General features: G+C 44.2%; 1 protein-coding gene across 1 annotated transcript in view; it reads right to left on the bottom strand.

Annotated features, from left to right (window-relative positions):
* The window catches only part of TECPR1 (tectonin beta-propeller repeat containing 1), a 428,679-nt gene that overhangs the window by 114,759 nt on the left and 296,762 nt on the right, over positions 1-17,158 (bottom strand). The window contains exon 22 of the mRNA XM_085629008.1: positions 14,879-14,971. Coding sequence (XP_085485134.1) covers positions 14,879-14,971 — 93 coding nt within the window. The remainder of the gene's footprint in view (positions 1-14,878; positions 14,972-17,158) is intronic.

Raw genomic sequence — 17,158 nt, 5'->3', positions numbered from 1 at the left:
AATGATGACCCTTCCAACCACTTTCTGAATCACGTCTATCAGACTGATTGGTCTGTAGTTGGCGGGGTCGTCCCTATCCCCCTTCTTATAGACCGTAATTACTTCGGCCCCCTTCCACGAGTCTGGGACAGGGTGGCCCCTAGCTATTAGGTTCATTATTAATGCAATAGCTGTGGCCCAATCTACGGATTCTTTTATGAGCAGGTCCCCCGGGATGCCATCTTGGCCAGCTGCCTTTCTAGGGGTTAGGTGTCTTATGGCCTCTAAAACCTCGGAAGGCTCATATAAATTCTCAACCGAAAAAACTAGGGCTCGATCCAGATAATTGGGTGCATCATGGTCACCATAAATTTTTGAAAAATGTGAATGCCATTGTTGGCTAGTGATGTGGTTAGCCATCGGGGGCCTATTATAATTTCTGGCTTTGTTAATCAAGTCCCAAAATAGTGAGCTATTTTTCATTCTTGATGCATTTTTAAGGTCCTGCCAATACAGTTCCTCCCATTCTTTTTTTGCCCGAGCTTGTTCTTCCGCGTACTCCCTCCTAGCTTTTCTCACCAATAATTGGTTTTTATTACGAAGGGCAACAGTTAGCTTACGTCTTTTTGCCCGACATTTCGTAGTATACCAGGGATTACTGGGTTTAGGTGCATTTAATTTAGGGCACCGGGTTAAAAATAATTTGCCAACTTCTTCAATGGCATTTGTATAGATTTGTGGGAAGGTCGAGTCATTGCCCACCTCTGTCGCCGTAATTATAACCTTCAACTCAGTAATCAGCCCATCAATATGACTTTTAATCTTTGCCAGTTTATCTGGATGAGAAGCTACCTTCTCCCATTTCAATCTTCGATTGCCGTCGTATGGGATCACCTCCTTTGTTGTCATCAGTTTGACAGGGTTTTGTTTGCTTTTTAAGTCCCTCCACCTTAATGACATACATAGGGGATTATGGTCGCTATCCTGCGTGGGTCTCACCTCCATGTCAACCAGATCACGCCACATGGTGACGTCCAATAAAATATAATCAAACCGTAAGGGCGTTAATCTGTAGCGCCTTTGCGGACCACTTTTTGATCGGGGATAATGCCAAGGCAGGAATAGACCAGCTAGCATCATCCTCCTCTAGGCCTAGGGGATCGTCCTCACTTAAGGGTTCAAATGAACAGTTAAAATCTCCCCCCACAAGTTTGTTAGAGTTTAGTGGGCACTTAGATAGTAACTGGTCCAGAGTTGTAAGAGTACAAGACAATTTACCACCCTGAGTCCCTCTGGCATAGATATTAAATAACTCCAACTTGTTTCCCCGCACCTGTCCTGGCAAAGTAAGATGTTGAATATCCCTACACTCGGAATCATGAACTGAAATATTCCAGTTTAGATCAACTTTTATCCAAATATGTAGGCCCCCAGAGGGTCTACCCTTGCCACTGCTATGAGCAGGTACACAGAAGGTAGCATATCCCGATTTATAGATTGGGACTAGACTCCAGGTTTCTTGGAACAAACATATGTCGAAATTTTCAATAAAGTTGTTCCAGTTCGGGATAGTTAGTTTTCTTTCTAACCCTGCTATGTTCCAAGATAACAGTCGAATAACATCTTTCCCGCCAGGCGATGGAGGGGGAATGACTCCTGTTTCCTTAGCCACACTCCCTGTAATGGGTGTTTCAGAGAGCACTTCCCAGTTTGCTAGCTGAGTGCTATTACTACTACTAACTCCCACAGACAGCGTATGGGAAGGGGAAAGAGAGCGAATGGCGGCACTGAATTCCGAATCCGGGAGAAACCCATCACTGTAATGGGGGTCATCAGCCTCTTTAAATAACACAGTACCATTCCCCTCAACTCTACCTCCAGTTTGACTTTCCCTCCTACCCTGCCCAAACTGTAATTTTCAATCACAATCTTCCATGCCGGAAAAAACATCAAACCTATTCCCTAACTCTAAGGGTGTAAAAGGCCGCAGGTGCTCCAATCTCCGAATGTTGTTATTCCTGTGGCCTCTGAAGGGAACCAGATTCCAGCCATAGTGATCGTTTCGGGGATTTGTTGCATAATGGGTTGAGGGATCATTTGGATAAACTGTACAGTTTTTCCCTGCATAGGATGTTGGGAAAACCAAAGACCTAGGATAGAAATAGGTCAGAGCTCGGGGGCAGATTTGACTATTGCCATTACCCAGGGGCCAATTCAATATAAATGCTACCGCTTCTGGGTCTCTGAAATTAATCAGAACAATATCTCCATCGACATCCTTATTTCTTCCACCAAGCCATGGGAGACGTCTAACATGCAATATCTCACCATTTACATTCTTATTTATAGGTCTGTATATTCTTAACCAATGTATGATTTTGTTTTTTAGCTGGGCGAAATCTTCACTCTTGTTGTCGGCCAATACAGGAACCCCAGTCAACACCACCACTAAGGGTGAAGCTTCTGGGGGTAAATCAACCCGTAGACCATGGATCCCGGGGGCCCCCTCCCCCCGAGGGATACCCTGCACCTGGACTGTGCTCCCTGCTGAGTCAATACTGGCCTCCCCCGCCAAATCCAAACCGGGCTTGCTAACTAGCTGTTCCATAGGCATCAAAAGACCTTTTCTGCCATGTTCCCGAACTAAGTGGCCCACAGTCTGCGTCACATTCCTACTAAGAACTGGGGTTTCCTTAGATAGGTTTATAGGGGGAGCTGCAGCCCGTATACTAATACCTTCCGTTGTAACCTTACCAACAACCGCCAAGTTTCTCAATGTAAATTCAATGTTCTCTAGCCTGTGCTCCAGCCTCCTTAAGTTGTCCGTAATGGGCAAAAGGAGGTTGCTAACCATATCCCCCAATTTGGCTATAAAATCCGTGGGAGATGCAGGGGCCTGTGGGAGAACAACAACAGGTAGTGCAGGCTCTGGGGAGGACACAGCCGGGTTCTCAGCCGTTGGGCAGGTACTAATGGCCACTATCTGCCCATGATCTGACCTGGTTGCCAACCCGGCAACAGAACCATTAGAAGGATAATGGCCAAATTCTGAATGATGGATCCTAGGGCCATTGTTCACCCCCGCCCTACGTCTTATTTTCCTGGGAGGAGGGCCATGAATAATCCCCCTTTTCTGATTCTTAGCCCTTTTTCCTACCCCCCGTCCAGTAAGCCGTGTATTAGAAATTATGGAATGACTTTTGGCATTTGGGGGGAGGGAGTCGCTGATAACCTGTACACTGGGGACACAGTTTGTGGGCGAGCAATCGCGTAACAGTAGCGGGACACCCTCTTGAGAGAAGGGGGAGTCGCTATCACCGTTATTACCACTATCAACAACAGGAACGTTTAAGGAAACAACCTCTGAAGCTCTACGTTTCATGTTCTCAATAGAGCGACGTCGTTCAAGTCTGCGCTCATCCAGGGTAATGTCCTGCTCCTTTCCCATTACAAAAGATCTTTTAAAATAGCTATCAAGGGGGCCATTTACCACTGGCCTTAGTTTCTCCCCTGGCATAACATTCTCACTGGAAGCCATGTCAGTATTTAAGTACTCCCAATTACCACAGTGCAGCGGAGACACTCCTGGCCCAGCCCAGCCTCGATCGGCCTCGGAGGGCCGTAGAGGGCCCGCTCTGGCCCGCTCTTTGTCCGAGCTGCGACCGCGCACGTACCGCTAGCGCGTGTGGGCGGGGTCTTTACAATAGGAGAGGGGGCGTGTGGGAGGCGGGGCAGGGAAGAGGTTCCAGGTGTGCTCACGAAGGTTGGAGACGTGCACCCTAGACCTCGCAGTCCCGTTTGCTGTGCCTCCTCGCCGATTCCGCCCGCAACTGCAAGGTGTCCTAACTGGTCGAGTGCATAAGTAACAGCCCCCACACAGCGTGAAGTAAGTTAGAATTAATGTCAGCAAGCAAAAAGGAGGGAACAAAGGAGTGTAAAATGCTCCCACAATGACAGGCAACGGAAATTATAACAGTACCTTAGTCAACAGTCCTAGTGGAAGGGCAGAGTCCAGGAACATACAAAATAAGGGGGGTGGCCCTGCCCTGGCTCCGACTGGCGATGACGGGCAAGGACGGGCCCGCCCTTGGCCCGGGCTTCGCCCGGGCGCTGCCCGCGCGCGTCCCGCGCTGCGAGACTGCTGAGGGCCTTAAAAGAGTCCCGGGCGCTGCGTGATGGCGTTTGCAGCAAGCGCCGGGTGCGAGGAATTCTGGGGGAGGTAGTCTTTTCAGGGCCGTTCCCCTCACGGCGGCGATGTTAAAAGAGGAGTCAAAAGTGCCCCCAACGCTGGCCGTTCCCTTCACGGCAGGTTCGTAGACAGCAAAGCAGAGCAAGTATTAGTACAATGACTTTCAGTTTCTCTTGGCAACATAGTTAGTCACACTTGAAAAGACAATAGCTCCACCCATGAAAACGGTGCAGGAGACGAACTCATTTTGTGAATAGTTATTTATTGTTATTAATTACCATTAATTTATACAGCTTATCATAATTTATTACTCAATGGACCTAGTAGTTTAATAGAGGAATACATCAACACTAATTAAAAGTACAGCATTAGCATGCCAAGTTGTGGCACCACAGCTCAAGGAAGAAAAATCCGGGTAGTAGCAAGTTCCAGATTTCTATAAACCTTAGCAAGTAATACGTTTTGATTTTTATCAACACCCAAAGAAAGTACATCTTGCTAATAATGAACGTCCTTTGTTGTGTTTAAGAGCATCTATCTTAAGGTATCCCCAGACCAGCTGAACAGAAGTGAGCTCTACTCAAACTGCTAAAGTTGCTAATGTCAAATGAAAGGTTTGCTAAAATCAGAGCAGAAAATGGGTGCCATCTGGTGCTGTATTTGCTAACACACACATGTGCAACCCTAGAAAAGTGTTTTTACTACTACATCCAGGGATACAGTGATGTACATAGGCTGCATCACATTAACATCATGCACTGTCAATTGGTAATGGCACATTAGCACCTTGCACTGCTGATATCCAAAAGTACTTTAGGGAGCCAGGCCTGAGAGAATAGCTACACAAAGTTTGATACCACAGAAGGATTAGGTAGTAGTTTGTCTCACACTGGCACAATCCAGTTTTCAAAAGGCACAAACTGGCACCTTTAAGGGGAACGATTGCACTAACAGATGAAAGATTACTAGAGAACTATGAATTTCGATACAGCCTTTCAGGACAGACAAGGAATTTTGAGATTGACATATGCTTTGAAGACAACAAAATAAAATATTAATCCACCACCCCTTTTAATTTACACTTTGTTAGGTAAATGAAATGCGTGTGAAATCTAAAAAACATGAAACAAGGGTCTGTTTGAACTTCAGAGGAAGATCATCAAAGGATTACCAAAATAACTATCATTTGTGTCTGATGTCTTACAGAAATGTTTTATTAACATGCCTGTATCACTTCACCACCATCATACCTCTTATACCCAACTTTACTTTCTTGACATGTACTAAACTTGCCATTCTCTCCCAATATGGATGTCACCTTCATTTGACATTCTGCCTAGGTACCTATCGTTTGAGCACGATGTCCAACCACATTTCAAGTCCTCATTACAGAACAATTCCTAAGTGGACATGAGTTATCGCACTCCTTTATTTATCAAAAAACACCCCTAATCATGCGACCGCTATTTGTGTATTTGTGTAATTAAAATAAGTAAACTACCAAGTTAATAATAAAAAAAAAACGTTCTTTACCTAAATTAAAACACGCAATCAACACAGCAATTCCAATACATCGAATGTTGCAAAGGGGAATTGCCAACGGCAACGTAAAATATTGCTTATAAGGTTATGACATTTTTACTTTCTAAATTTATTGACAACTTCTGGCAAATGTTTGCCTGCAGTGCCTTTAAATGTGTGCTTGCAAAATGAACACAGTTTAAATTTAGTGCCAGGATTCGGAGGTGCAGAATCCGCTCTCACGGAGTTAAGGCTGCCAGTTAATGGTGATTCCTAGACGAACCCTTAGAATCCCTGAGAAAGGAAGAATGTTAGGGTGAATCATTAATTTCGTGTCCGAGTCATTACCTATTCATTTGCCAATATTATCCCATTTTCCCCTGGGTTCCATGGTGTTTCCACAAATCCCAGAATGCAGTTATGAGCGGGTAAAGAAGCTGCAATGGGGCCTTAATGTGTAAAATCTTTTCCAAAGTCCAAGATGACGTTCAGTCTTATGAAAATGCTTGATCATTTATAATGTTTCTTTAAGAACAATAACAATCTGCAATGCGATTAAGATGAAGCTATATATGCTGAATGTAATGACAGTGATGGATTAAACCCAGATCAGTTGACTGGGGGTGAGTTCTTGCAATGTTCAACGCTCCGTCCATCATTTCCTTTGGTTTTTGCTCTGTTCGCCATAAGTTGGCAGGGTATGCTCAGACGTGAGTCCCTTGCTCACTTTGCCACTGGATTCAAGCAAGCCTGGCTGAAGACGGCTGAAATGCCAGAAACCGGTCTTAAGAAGCTTGTTTCCGGTCCAGGGAAGACATGGCTTGGCAGTTCGGGCTGGACTGTTCCCATGAGGCACAGGGTCAGACTGATTTGCATATGGCCATGTCTGAACTGGGGTGGCAGAGTGGGCTAAAGAAGGGTGATGGATTAAACCCAGATCAGTTGACTGGGGGTGAGTGCTTGCAATGTTCAACAATCCGTCCATCATTTCCTTTGGTTTTTGCTTTGAATGTAATGACAGAGCGCCAGATTACAGCAGACGGAAGAGTCAATCGATAGGCAAGTATCACTGGTAATGGGGCGCTGAATTCCATATATTTATACAGAAACTCGGCAGATCATACACACATTGACACTTAGCAACTGGGCAGATGCTTAGAATTAAGTAAAATTCTCACACAGCAAATATAATTTCTTTATCCATACCTGGCACCCTCTATTCAGAGGGGCGTGTCTGGTATGGCACCCTATGCCTTTTGTTGTCCTACAATAAGAGAGGACCCCCAGTTGGAGCCAGGTCTGCTGAGAAGGAGTGTGGGTGGATGCACGTGAGGGTCCTCCCGAGGGCTTCTACCTCCTAATCATTAATAATTACAAAATAAAGCCATACCCAAGGGCCTCCACCTGATCCCTCAGATCCAGGAACATTACACACCCCTGTAAATAATTGACTGACACACACCAAATTATGGTCCTACATTGCCTGCACCAATGAGGGTTTCGAAGACAGTGGCGCTCAGCATAACCCTTGCTTCTGGATCTAGCAAGCAACAGCACTTAGGGCCAGATGTACAACACTTTTTGCGGCCGCTAACGGGAGACTGGCCCGTTTGCGACCGCAAAAAAGGTTCCAGGCATGTACAAATGCTATTTTGCAAGTCAGTGACCATGCAATGTATCTGTAAATGCGATCGCAAAATACTCGCAGTTTACCACCTCCTTCAAGTAGGTGGTAACCCACTTGCAAACGGGAAGGGGTCCCCAGGGGACCCCTTCCTCTTTGTAAGTGTGTGCATAAATATTTTTTAAGAGCAGGCAGTGGTCTCAGGGACCACTGCCTTCCCTTAAAAAATGAAACTGAAATGTTTCATTTTTCTTTTTAAATGCATCCCGTTTTCCTTGAAGGAAAACGGGCTACATTTGAAAAAAAATGCTTTATTGAAAAAGCAGTCACAGACATGGTGGTCTGCTGACCCCAGCAGGCCACCATCCCTATGAGTGCTGGCCATTCCCAATGGGGTCGCAAATTGCACTTGCCTCATGTATATTGATGAGGCATGCAATTTGCAACCCCATTGGGAATTGCAAACAGCGCCTGAGACACTGTTGTACATTGCATTTAGCGAGTCGCAATTTACGACTCGCCAAATGCAAGCGTCATACATCTTGCCCTTAGTTCTGGCTTAAAAGCAGAGTTTTATCAAGAGTCGTGTTGCAGTTCTGTATGTACTGCTTTGGTCGCTGGTGCAGCAGAATCGCATTTCCCTAAAGAACACGCGGGTGCCTGCAGAACGATAACAAGATCATGCTTTATTTGTTGACCTGACAGGTATAAAAGAGTCTTCTGGAATGCCCAGTAAATGGGGAGGTAATATCTGGTACTGAGGACCTGCACTTCTTTAGTTTGAAAGGGAGAGTACCTGCACATCTCAGTACTGCTGCAATACATTTAATGTGAGAGTACCAGCACTTCTCAGGAGCAAACTGGTACTCTGAATAGTGAGTACCTGCACTTCTATATTTCCATTTAAAGCACTGGGAATGACCCTACTACAGCTTGTTTAGTTTAAGTTTGTAGGTTTATATAGTGCAGCTTATCACCCGAGGCGCTCTCCCTGGGCACGGGGAGATTAAGTGATTTGCCCAGAATCACAGGATGTTGTGCAGAAGCTGAGACTTGGAGCCGGAGTCAACACCTCTGGCTGCTGCGCCACATCCTCTTCCCTCCTTAGACCACTGAATGGCCAGAAAGAGGCCATGCTCTCGGATTCGGTATCAGATGGGCACAAAAGGCTAGCACAAACCATTTTTAGGACTGTGGCTGTGAATACTAATTTTGCTGTTATTGGGTAGCTATTCAGGGGGGCTACTGCTCCTTTATCAAAACATGTGGCCAAGTTACGGCCAAGCATGCACATACACATAGAAGTTCAGCAATGATACAGAACAACTACTAAAGCTTTGAAAATCAAACCCCTACTCTTCATTTAGGTATTGGGAAGAGGAAACATTTTTAGATTGACAAGCACCCGAACTACTACAAAAGTAATCACCTGCTATTAACTTGAGCACTGGTAAATACATACCAATAGGTGGCACATGCTCCTATTTTGGGAATCCATAAATGGAATGGAAGATTGAGATGTTGGGTATTACTGAAACATGGTTTAAAGAATTATGAATGATAACCTCCTGCTTTCCACTGATAATTCTGGAATTTACACTAATAATACAGAGAATATTCATGGCGGTGGTGTTAAGAAGCATTAACTACTTGAAAAGTTAGAAACTGCTTTTGATGGAGTTAAATATTTAGGGCCTTATTTACAAATGTTTTCTGCAGTCGCTATGCCTACGATTCGCAAAAACACAAGGTTTCCGCCATAAAACACCCCTTTAAAATGTATTAAAGCCTTCTCCAAGCTGGAATAGTCACCCGACACATAAAATGGCTTTTGTGATCCATGAAGAATAACAAATAGCTGGTCTTCGCAGCTCGTTGCCATCAATCAATGCCGATATAGACGACACGATGACCCGGCCTTTCAGATAGACCGATGGCTCCTCCCAGGAGGTGGCTTTGAGGGGGCGGTGTATAGCAAATCTCCGATATCCGTCCTGTTCGGTCCAACTAAACATGCTGTGCAAGTGTGGTAAGATGCTACTAGAAGCCTGGGTTAGGGGGGCAAGCTCACCAGGGCCACACCGCTCTGGCACTGTGACCAGTTGGGTCGATTGTCGCGATCCCAGGGATTCGACAAATGGGAAATCATTGGCATCTCCAGAATTGGAGACCTATGGAAAACGGGCAAGGTCATGCCATTCTCCCGATTGCAGCAAGAATACAAAATGGCCAATTCTGAACAGTTTCGGTATCTCCAAATTAGGCACGTTTTGCTTGCAGTTCTCCCAAAAGAGCTGACCTCCCTGAGTCCTCCCCGCTGGAGGACAGGATCTTGGATGGCGATTTGCCTGAGAAGGCTATATCCCTTATATATAGAAAGCTTATTAACAACATGCCGGATCCCCTGATCCACCTCAGATGTAAATGGGACCACGACGTGGCTGGGCTGGATGACGAGGAGTGGTGGGCTGCAGTGGCGTCTCCGCGGGAGGTCGTCATTTCTTCTAGATTCCGATTGGTCCAACTCAAAATCCTTCACAGAACATATTTGTCTGGACCCTCTTTGGTTCATATGGGCTACGCCCAAGACAGCAATTGTGTCCGGCACTGTGGGCAAGATGGCACCTTTATTCACACACTGTGGGAATGTGCTATAATACAGAAATATTGGGAGAGAGTGGTACATATGATGGAAGAGGCGATGGGACAGCAGATACCATGTACCATCAAATTGATTTTGTTGAACATTTGGGACCCCACGGACCTCAGTGCTAAGGAGAGAATTTGGGTGGCTCTGGGTTTCATGGTAGCCAAGCTCAATATTGCCCCGAACCCACCCAACATTGCCGACTGGGCCAAGGACATGGACTGGTGTATGATGACGGAAGTTCCTGTTTACGTCTCTAGGGGGTGCCCAACGAAATGGTCACAAATATGGGGGTCATGGAACACTTTGAGGGGATATATGTGAACAACCTGGGAGCGGGGATGAGGGTGCTGCTGTAGTTGTATAATATGTGATTTTTGACGACACTTGTAATGTACTGTGCCATGTGCTATTACTGCTGTATCAATGTGCTCTACAGACCCTTTGAGCATTGTGGTGCTTTGATTGTTTACCTGCCTTTTTCAATAAAAAAAACTTTTATTTTTTTAACCCCTTCAGCGCGGCGCGGATTTCCGCGCCACGCTGAAGATTCCGTGCGCGGGCGGGGCCATGACGGAACGGTTCCGTCATAAGCACAGCCCAACCGACGTGCATGACGGAACCGTTCCATCAAGCGCGTCGAAGGGGTTAAATGAATCACAAATAGGAGAGGTGAATACACAAGTCAACATTTATATGCATCAATGATTGCTTATAAACTGTGAGAACATAAATCCACATATTTTACCATGCACTAATATGTTGTTTATTAATAAATTGCACTTTTGTTTTATACTGTTTAGATTAGAAGCTCACTAAAGCCACAGCATTATAGCACATTTACAGTTCTTTTGAACAAACTGCTAACTTGCTATGCTGTGTTGTACATTGCATTTTAGCTTAACTGTTCTAGTAAGGGTTGCCTCATTCTAAAGTTGACACTACTAAGCAGTGATTGCAGAAAGTAGTAGAGTTAGCCTCTCCTCTGAAAATATATGTAACTATATTCTAAGGTCCATTACTCGGTACAGGAGACGGAGAGATCTCAGTTCAGACCTGCATTTACGGTCCACCTGTAGGAGGGACTTACACGTCCGCCTACTTCTTAGAGCATTTGGCGAGAGTGAGGGACCTCTCCTCCCCCTACTTCTGTAGTGTGTTTTCCACGGACCTCGCTCCAGTTTTGACCCCGTTAGATTGACTGGGTTGGAAATATCACCGGTAACACGAACTTTTCGTACAGCCGTGGGTACTACACCTACAGCCTTGAAGAGTCACGGGACAAGTCCCGATTTACAAAACACGTGTCGGCTGGTTTTCTTTCTGTATTGACCCACAAGACTTAATATAAAAGAATTTTCTTTAAGTTTCTTCTGATGTCGACCTTCATAATTAATGAACTTAATGTACTCTGAAAAATGTTTTTTACACTAAAACCTATACTCTGAAACGTGTGCACAGGACTTGGGCCCAAATGTAGGTAACTTCCATTTAGCGAGTCCTTAATAGCGATTATTACCGAATCGCTATGAAGTACTCGCTAAATGGAATGTAGGTAGGAATCGCTAAAATATTAGCGATTCCTTAACATTCCTTAAAAACGAATCGGTAATTCTGATTCGTTATTAAGGAATACCTAGCCATTCATTCCTATGGGCTAGGAGGCCCATAGGAATGAATGGGAAGAGATTAGCTATTAGCGATTCGGTATTACCGAATCATTAATAGCGGGAGCTATTTCAAGGGTGCCAGGGTGTCCACATGTGCACCCCTGAAATGTGCATGTGTGCACATGTGGCACACATACATGCCCTAAGGGCATGGATGTGTGCCACATGGCACATTAAAAAAAAGCAAAAAAGTGCTTTTTGTAAGAAAATCGCTACTTACCACCAACTTGAGTAAATAGCGATTCCTTAAGACTGAGGTGCACTGTTTTCAGTGCTAAGTACATTGCATTTAAGGGAATGGTATTTCCGATTCCTTAAATGCAAGATCAAAATAAGGAATCGCTATTTTGCGATTCCTTATTTTGCATGTAGGTTTAAAGTCACCTACATCGCACATGGCTAAATACCGGTCGGTAACGCAGAAATTTAACGAATTTCGGCGTTACCGACCGGTATTTAGCCACCTACATCTGGCCCTTGGTTCTATACTCTAAGTTCTTAATATATTCTTCCTGCCAGAATAGCCTAGCACCTGTTCATTACAGCCCATGAGTAGGCCTCTGTTTTTAGGTCGAGCCCAGGTAGCGCGCATGCGCTGTCTGCAAGACCTGTTGTTATCTCCTGTATCAGCTTTTGGCATGCCCATGAATTGCCATTTGTTCGTTGTTGTGCCATTTAGAAATACAGGGTTTTTATTGGTGCATTGGGTCTGAAACACCCGTCTTTGCGTGCTTGGGTCACTCCCAGGTGATTTCACTCATTGTTTGCTTGCGTTGGCCATCCCAATACGTCCGTGGTTCCTCCTGGTCATCCTGATCTGCCTTTTTATTTTGTAGGCGATCAACATCGTTTTAGGCTTTCAGGCCGTTTCACAGAGCAATGCTCTGTTCGGCACCTGCAAAGTGGCAATTTTTGTCTGGTAGCTGTTGAGCTAATGCCAATAACTCTAACTCAAAACAATGCGAGACCTATTGCATTTCTAATGCTTGTTTGTCACATGTTCTTGTTCCCATTCACTTGCATTGAGATATAAATGTAGCACCAAAAGGTATGGAGTTTGGCAATGCACTTGCTCCAACTGATTATAATGATGCAAAGCTCTTGTCCGTTGATTTGGCATAATTGACTTTACTTATTTTCTTGCTTGTTGGCTATTGTTGCATTAAACATGTGTTAGACTTCTATGTGCAGTCCTGTTTTCTTTGACAGGTGTACTCTCCTATTCGGCATTTATAATCGAATGTATCAATGGATTGTGAGCATAAATGAGACTGCAAACCATTGATTAGTTACCAACGCTATAATTGGGTTGGTAACTGATTCACAAAGAGTAAGTTGTTAGTGAGGGACATATTCCAGTTTGGGAACTGTGTTGGAGACCTTGAAGCAGGGATCAATCACCCTTTAACGGACATGGACTACTTTTTTTTTTCTTTTTTTAAGTTTCCTATTTGGGAATACAAATACACAATAAAATTTCCTTCACAGTGATGACTATTCAAGAAAAGAAAAACGGAGATCACAGCTCACATGCCCCCATGCAACACCCACTTTACACTGCATGGGTGAACTTTGAAACCATTCAGAGTGTGAAACAGAAGGGCCCCAAAAAACATTTGAAGAGCCCCGCAAAACATATGCAGCTCCTTCTTTAAGCACAAAGGGCTCAGACAGCACTAATAGGAATGCAAACTTTAGTTTTGCCCACAGGGCATTTTGATAATACAATCACTATCTATTTTTTTGGGATGTAAGGCAAAAGCATTCTCAATGTTATAATAAGGAGACTTTATTCAGGAAGTTTAGCTGAAATAATTCAGGACTTATTATATAAGAAATTATGCAAGTCGCTAAAGAGCTTTGATTGCTTAATGAAGACGAAGGTCAGAGCCTAAGCGGAGATATTGTAAATCCTGTGTTTGTCCTCGATAATGTCTTTTAATCCACATTAAAATAACGATTTCTTATTTCTTATTTGAGAAAAACAAATACGCTTCTTGGCACAAGACAAATTGACAGATAAACTTTCTTTAGTCACACAGTTAGGTTGACCCTTGGTAAACACACCACTGTCCGTTTATGTTTTTACCAAGGAGTGTAGCACCGTGCTGCACGCTGAGTCAATGAATATTCCATCCAGTGGTGGCACTGTGGATACAGATAACTTAATGTGTAGGTGTGGTCAAAGTGTCCTAGGCTGGGAAAGAATCAAGTACCACCTGAAAAAGATGGATGCACAGATTTTCTGTTTTCTACAAGTTACTCCACAACAGCGCGATGAGGAGGTAGAAAGGTTATTTTAAGATTTCCAACACCGTTGATCACCAATGGATTAGATGAAGCTATGGGGAAGGAGGCGATAAAGACCTAGCAGCAGACAAGGCACATTTCTGTAATGAGCTACAGGCTAAGATCAATGGGCTAAACCAACTTATCTGAGAGCAGGTCTAAAACAAGCAAAAAGATTAAAAATGCAAGCTTCAGAGATTTATATCTGGCTTGTTCCCGACAATGGAATGTTTTTTAGTAAGGGGTTCTGAATGACATTGTTCACAATGAAAGCAAAACTCCAGCTGAAGATAACATCTCACAAAACCCCTGGATGATACATAGACACCTACACAAAGTACTACTCTATACTTTGTGAGGTCGTTTTGCGGCAGCATCTGTGAAGATCAGCCTTCTCACTGCGGCGGGCTGGGTCCTACGTTACTGCTGTCAGTGGCATCTGTCTCCTAATCAAGCAAGCTGCCGCTATTGAGGTGCAGAAGTGACGCCGCTGCCACTGAGGTACACAACGGTCAAGTGCATAGGTAAAGCTGTTGCTTGCTTAACTGCAGAGGTGGAAAAGTCACACTACTGAGGTGGAAATGTCACGTTACTGAGGTGGAAAGGTCACGCTCCTGCGGTCTAAAGGACAATATGAGGTCTAAAGGTCAATACGCGCCTGCTGAGGTCACGCTGTACCTCCTGAGGTCGCATACGTCAAAGATGCTTCTACTGAAGACATAGAGAGGTGTGTGAACACAGGTTGAGCTGACTGAATAATATAGCGAGGAAGCTGCTAGACCAATGTTCAGCAGCAGTGGAAGCTAATGAGGCCTGTGTGACATCTCATGACTTTAGATGCGCCCTGATGCATAACAAGACACAGCAGTTCAATTGAGATTCTGTAAACATAATGATCACTAGCCATTAACATTCACTTTTCCAGTGGTCTAAGTTTAAAGTGTTAAAACGTAGCTTACCATTGTCATCTACAACATACACAGAGGTGTGTCCAACAGATACCTGTTTCAATTTCTGTGTTTGAGGTGATGGTATGTGGTACCAAGAATCACCTAAAAAAGAAAAATAAATAATCAAAATGCATGTTGATTAATGATTAATACGTTCATGTATCACAAAAGTGGACCCCTAGCCTATATTATGTGCTGGGATATTTGTTTTATAATATTATGAACATCTAGTTTCTTGATCCACTCATCTTTCCCTCTTATCAGTCTTGCATGACTAAGCAGGTTTACTAACGATATCCACATTTTTGTATGGTTTCAAGGTTATCTCTGGTTAAAGGTAAGCGCAAATTGCAATTCTGTGATTATGGAATTCAAATAACAGGTTAGTGGTGCACAGAGTGACTGGGCTCAGAAAAACCTATTATTCCTACCACTCATGCATATTCGTACCGAATAGGCGTACTGCACACACTATACCAAAGAGGGTTTACAACTTTCCTTAAAAAGTCTTTGGAACAGATGAAAAAGTTACTTCCCTTCGGTCACATGCTTTGTAGTGGATAATCCATCTACTTGCAGGTTCCCTACCTTTTGAATATCCCAGGTGCCAAACTTGATCCGGAACCTTTTCCATAGCTCTTCCATGTTGGTATGTGACGTAGACTCTGTGTGGACACTAGACGTGACGTCATCATTATATCACCATAGTCATAAGGCACCCACTCCGGTGCGCCAACGTCATCCCCACCTATTGTTTCAGTGCCAATGAGTGAAAGGGCGAGAATGACATTAAGTGATTTGAGGTGCAGTGCAACAACACTCTTGGAACCTTATTAACCAACAGAAGGAACCATCCATGAGGAGGGCACTGGAATTTCACAGAGAACCATACTTCAAGACGGGGAGGAGGCGAGGGCCATTGAGGAATCTGCAGGTTCATAATAGTATTCACCAGTAAGAATGCTACAAAAGGTAAGCAACTTTTTCTTCTGATGGATATTTCTAGCTGCAGCTTCCTCACCTTTTAAATAGATTATAAAGCAGTATCTTACTCGGAGGAGGAGCTTGAGGTAATGGTTAAACTAGAAAGTCAAACAAGGAAGTCCAGGAGAACCGAGAGGGCAAAATGGCCATCCTAATGCACGTCTGAATGGAAGCAGTAATACTTAGTATATGTATGGAGAGGAATCCATGTTGGCACTCTGCAGATGTCAGCCACATGGACACCTCGTGCAAAGGCTGAGGTGGAAGACTTTGCTCTGGTAGAATGGACTCTTACACCTCATGGAGGTTCTTTTTGCACCAAGACAAAACACATCTTAATACATAGGATGATCTTCCTTAATAAAGTCCTCTTTTGGACAGCTTTGCCCTTCCTTTTTCCTGCGAACCCCATAAAGAGCTGTTCTTTAGTTCAGACTCCCTGGTGCACTCCATATAAATACTGGCTGCCCTCTTCGGGTCCAGCGAATGCAGCCTCTTCTCCTTCTTTGTGGAATGCAAGGATTAATAGGAAGAAGGGAGATTAATAAATTGACCTAGATAGAAAGGGGTTACAACTTTGGGAGGAAAGCTGCCCTGGATCGAAGAACCAATTCATCAGGAAAAAAAATGGTAAAAGAATGGCAAATTATTGGAAACTCACTGGCACACTTCGCTGAAGAAATGGCAACAAGAAATACAGTTTTAGCATTGAACAGACAACAATGAAGGGGCTCCAAAGACGACCCCATCAGAAAAATGAAAACTGAATTGAGGTCCCACTGGGGCATAACAAAAGGAGTATGGGGAAACATATTGGTCAAGCCGTTGAGGAAGTGCAGGAAAATGGTTGTTCCAGAAGAGAGAGGAATGCCTAAAAGGCTGCCAAGTCACCTTTGATAGTACCTACTGTGCAGCCCTGTTGCACAAGAACTAGTGCAAATTTTAAGATGTCCGACAGATGGGCCTTCAAGCAATACACCCTTTTTTCAGCTCACCAAGTGACAAACCTTTTTCATAATCTGGAGTACACTGTCTAGGTAGAATGACAGTGAGCAGATAGAATGACGTCCACCACTTCCAACAGCAAATGTAATGTGGCTAATTTACCCTGCCCAATTTCCAGGCATGAAGGTGATCCGATGTAAGAGGAAAACGAATCATGGGACACCTGGAGAGAAGCAGAGGGTCTGCATACCACACCCTTCATGGCTAATCCAGGGTGATGAAGATGACTTGGGCCCAGTCTTGGTGAATTTTCCTCAGGACTCGAGCAATCAAAAGGTATGGTAGGAAACGTATAGCGAA

Source organism: Triturus cristatus, chromosome 10 (genome assembly GCF_964204655.1).
Source record: "Triturus cristatus chromosome 10, aTriCri1.1, whole genome shotgun sequence".
Taxonomy (NCBI): domain Eukaryota; kingdom Metazoa; phylum Chordata; class Amphibia; order Caudata; family Salamandridae; genus Triturus; species Triturus cristatus.
This window is presented reverse-complemented; position numbering and strand designations above follow the sequence as displayed.